Raw genomic sequence first — 4,685 nt, forward strand, 5'->3', positions numbered from 1 at the left:
AACACATTTTTTTCCCACCTAGAATAATAGCTAACATATTTGACAATGATCAATCATCAACTTTTTTTGAAAGAAAGAAATGAAATATACAAAAAAAAAATAGAATATAAAAAAACTACTCAAAAAAACACCATGTGTTGTATATCGCTATGTCACAATGAACAGCAACTTGTGACTTTTCAATTAGATAAAACCAAAGTGACATTTTGATGCTTATGTCTCATTGACTCCCTTGTTTTGCCAAAGCACCATTGTAAGTATCATCCTGTACGTAAATGGCTAAGTTGAGTTGTGTTTGTTCCAAGTGAGGTATGGTTGAGGATAGCATATTTTCACATGTGAATTGACCACTGGTGAGCGATTGCACCAAAAAAAGAAAGTATTTACAAAGTGAATATATCTAAAACATATCTAAAATGATATAAATATACTCATATCAAGCACCTTTTGAGCAGTGAGTCTTGGGCAGACTATTTTGGCCAGTATGTTGTCATGTCTGTGCTATTAAAAAGAAGAAGGGATTCTGGGACTCACACACACAAGCTGTGGTGAAATTACTACTACCTGGAAGTACCACAACATGAGAGTCAGGAAACAGCATAATTGGTAACTACCTGGTACCTATCCTTGTTAGCTGTATGATCAAATCATTGGGTATTTATAACGTAATAACATGTTACCATGTCATCTGTAAGTATATGCCAGGTAAATAGTCAACTGTAAAATAGAGACTGACCATATAATTGGCAACTTTCCACTAGAAAACACATGTGCCTTATGACAAATTGAATTCTTACAGTTATAATAGCCAATAAAGCAATAAAGCTTTAGCATCAAATGATGTATACAATTCCAAATCCCCCCCCTCGCCCCCATTTTGTTGGTGCTTTTATTTGAAGTTTTCCATGTTTTTTGTCTTAGTTTCATGTAATGGATGATTTGACATCTTGGAAAACCCCAACCATTGTGAATAGCACCAACACGTTAAGAGTATAGGTTCATTCTTTGGGTGATTACAAAACAAACAAGGCATCTTAAATTCCTGATATACAGAAACATTCATCAATATTTGCATATAAACAACGGATTGGCTGAGTGTGCGAGTACAAAGAGCTAAGACAGAGAAAGAAACACTCCATGTTGTCGGAGGTCAATGCTATATACAAAGACAAAAGAAAGAAGGAAAATCTCTTAAGTAATAAATTATCTTTAAAAACAATATTTTACAAACTAGCTTTGATTCTGAAAAACACACGGATCCTGAATTTTTTTGAAGACTGTTACTAAGACAACGGACAAACGGACAAAGTGTTCTTATGGTCACAGCTGTCAATGAATCATTTCCGTAATGTTGTACTTTTTTTTCCCGCCATATCTCGTGTGTTTGTGAGTCTCTTACGTAAGTGCAACAGAAATACATTTTCCCAACTGTCTCTAGAACAAGGACCAGTCACAAGCACCAAAAGGGGGTGTGGGGTGGCGGGGGGGGGGGGCATAGGTGAGTGTGAGGTGAGGTGAGGTGAGGGGGCAGAAGCACGGGTGGGGTGGACTTTCCAGCAAAATAACGATAGCGAACGCTCCTGCTCCCTCAAGTTTGTTGGCTGCTTTTGATTGTTTGTTTAGCTTTGACATGCTACAACAGTTTAGCGGTGAAACTCCGTGTGTGGTGGTGAAATGAGAAGACTGTTTTAAAAAAAAAAAAAAAAAAAAAAAAGGGGGAAAAAAGGCGTATATTTACGAGCGTACCGAGCTCCATGGGTCTGCGCTCCAGTGAGGGCTAGACGGGCATGACTGAGTATTGCACTGCTCGCGGTCCGGAGGCTTGTCCAGAATCTCGCAGCTCAGGTCGTTAAAGCGCTCGCCGTTGGGCCGCTGACACGCCACCAGCCGCGTCTTGATCCCCCCGCCACACGGCTTGGTGCACTGTGGACCAGAGAGGGGGCACAGAGGAGAGGCGTGGGTATAGATGTGTACAGATACAGGAATTATAGAGAGGTGTGTGTGTGTGTGTGTAGACTAGACCTACTAGGTTCTATCTCCCTTTTTGTCAAAATTTAGTTTTTTACATAATCTGATCCATTAGGTGTTTATTAATGCCTGTGTGGTGTTATTTTTAAGACGTTGACATTTTTGAGTTAGTAATTCATAAAATACAAAGGTTCCATCTCACAGAACATAATGGAATGTAAAAACTTTGACGCTCAATATCTCTGAACTACCCTAAACGGAGATAGAACCTTATCATTCTAAGCGGAGATAGAACCTTATCATTCTAAACGGAGATAGAACCTTATCATTCTAAGCTCACTGATGAACAATAACAAGACAGTAGACAAACTTTTCATCACTGCATGTGGTAGCATATATGTGTCACGTTCTAATGCTTTGGTCCGCATATCGGGATCTGATGTAATGATCTGACTTTTCTTTCGAAAAATGTGAATACATTTCCGCGTTGTTGAAAATCAATGACACACATCGCTAGTCAACTAACACAGCTTGTTTTGCGAGCCTGCTAACAATGTAAAGTAGTGTTATAGTTAACTAGGTAGCAGTGGGGGGATTACTCACTGAATCCATTGCATTGCAGTGTTTTGGCTTGACTAGCGAGTTTGTGTCGTGATTCTCAACAACGTTGAAACGTAGTTCTGTGTTTCAAAAGAAACGTTTGAAGAACATTTTGATTGGTTGCCGGTATGCGGACCAAAAGACTAGAACGTGTCATATATGTGCTGCAGTTGCAACTGAATTGTAAATTGTAATGACAGAAGCTCCGTCAACAAAAAATAGTTCCGCAACTGAAATGTTGCCTAGTAACCTGAACACAAACATCTGCAGACTAGCTACTTTGTATTAACGGTCATTTCGGAGAGTGATACATAATAGTTAAAAGTCCCAGTGCTGTTATACTGTATATCAGCACTCATGGAATGCCTCTTGTCCAATCAAATTACTTGGTCGGAACTAACTGTTACAAGACAGTAGACAACCTTTTCATCGCTGCATGTGGTAGCATATGTGCTGCAGTTGCAGCTGAATTGTAAATTGTAAAGACAAAGACCGCTGTAACAGACGCTGTCCTCTCACCTCTCCCCAGTTGCCGTAGACCCACTGTGGACAGGGACCGGACTCACAGGAGCGCTGCTCGATGGGCTTGGACCGATCCTCACAGTTGTTGGCGGAGTAGCCGTTCTCGTCCTGACACACCACCACACGCCTCTGGAACCCTCCGGCACACGTGCTCGAACACTGTCATTCACAGAGGAGCAAACCCGGTATCAGACACGTATCGTGACGTTAGAATTCTAGAAGGTTCCATCTCCATTTATGGTCAAAATTTAGTTTTTTTACATAATCTGACCCATTAGGTGTTTATTAATGCCTGTGTGGTGTTATTTTTTTAAATGTTGACATTTTTGAGTTAGTAATTAATAAAATACAAAGGTTCCATCTCACAAAACATAATGGAATGTAAAAACTTTGACGCTCAATATCTCTGAACTGCCCTAAACGGAGATAGAACCTCATAGAATCATTCTAAGCTCACGACAGGTAAAAAAAAACATGTACGAACACAGCTGCATCATTAAACACACATAATAATATAGTATATACCATTTAGCTGTTGCTTTTATCCAAAGCGACTTACTAAGTTGCAGTGAGTGCATAATGGTCCCAGCGGGAACACAGATTCACACATCTCACTCAGACAAACATCTTATTTCGAAATAAAGTATATGCAGTGGTGTATGTGGGCCTTCAGTAAACACACACCATACATGGGTTACAAAGAAAGAAGCACGTACATAGGCTACACGCATTACAAACACAAAAGAGGCACATGGCTACATGAAACATCCACAGATGAAATGGCACCGATTAATATCCGAGAAGACACATGATGACCCTACCCCATCCTGTCTAGGGTTCAACAAAGCAGACATGACTGAGCAGATTCATGGATATCTTGCCGAGAAGTGCTAAATATGAAACGCATATCCTCAGGAAAGAGGAAGGAAGAGACCCTTGCTATTTCCCTTGTCCTAAAATAAGCACAATAAGCACTAAAATAAGCACTAGTTATTTTAGGACCCAGCCCTTTGTGTTGTTGTACAATACAGACTTCAAAATCATATGCACCAATGCCTTCTAAATCTAAAAATAACTAACCATACAAGATATTTAACACATAGTGATCCGCAACGCCACCCCACCCTGGACTCCTTCAAATTAGTCCTCAAAACACATCTGTTCTCCAAGGCCTTTGGCCCCTAGTCAATGTTTGAGTCTTACTTTGTTTGTTTTCTGTTTTGTCTGTCTGATCATTCCCATAGAATTGTAAAACGTCCTTGGGTTTTTTGAAAGGCGCTATAGAAATTAAAGTTATTATTATTATTATTATTATTATTACTAAGAATCAGTTAGATTAACAACAGTTCACTTATGGAATCTGCGGTACACCGTCACCCAACAGTGACTCCTCCTCCCTCCCACCTGGTCTGGGATCCTCTCCATTGCCGACGCGCTTGGCCACCCTCGAAAACACCCAATGTCAACCAAGCTAAGCCACTGAAAAGCTAACATTTCCATGGCATGGGTGGGAGTATTCCATCTTGAGGAGTGAGTTCACCATGTCACCCTGGTTCCACATACTGTAGGCTACTCATTAGAACTCCAAGCCAGTA

General features: G+C 40.3%; 1 protein-coding gene across 1 annotated transcript in view; it reads right to left on the reverse strand.

Annotated features, from left to right (window-relative positions):
• Positions 1–1,734: 1,734 nt before the first annotated feature.
• adamts9 (ADAM metallopeptidase with thrombospondin type 1 motif, 9) overlaps positions 1,735–4,685 on the reverse strand; it is a gene marked incomplete at both ends in the record, with an annotated part of 41,567 nt that continues 38,616 nt past the window's right edge. The window contains 2 exons of the mRNA XM_080545946.1: positions 1,735–1,923; positions 3,088–3,249. Of these exons, the coding sequence (XP_080402072.1) occupies positions 1,735–1,923; positions 3,088–3,249 (351 nt within the window). The remainder of the gene's footprint in view (positions 1,924–3,087; positions 3,250–4,685) is intronic.

This window comes from Nansenia antarctica (assembly GCF_963989245.1).
Source record: "Nansenia antarctica genome assembly, chromosome: 15".
Classification (NCBI taxonomy): Eukaryota; Metazoa; Chordata; class Actinopteri; order Argentiniformes; family Microstomatidae; genus Nansenia; species Nansenia antarctica.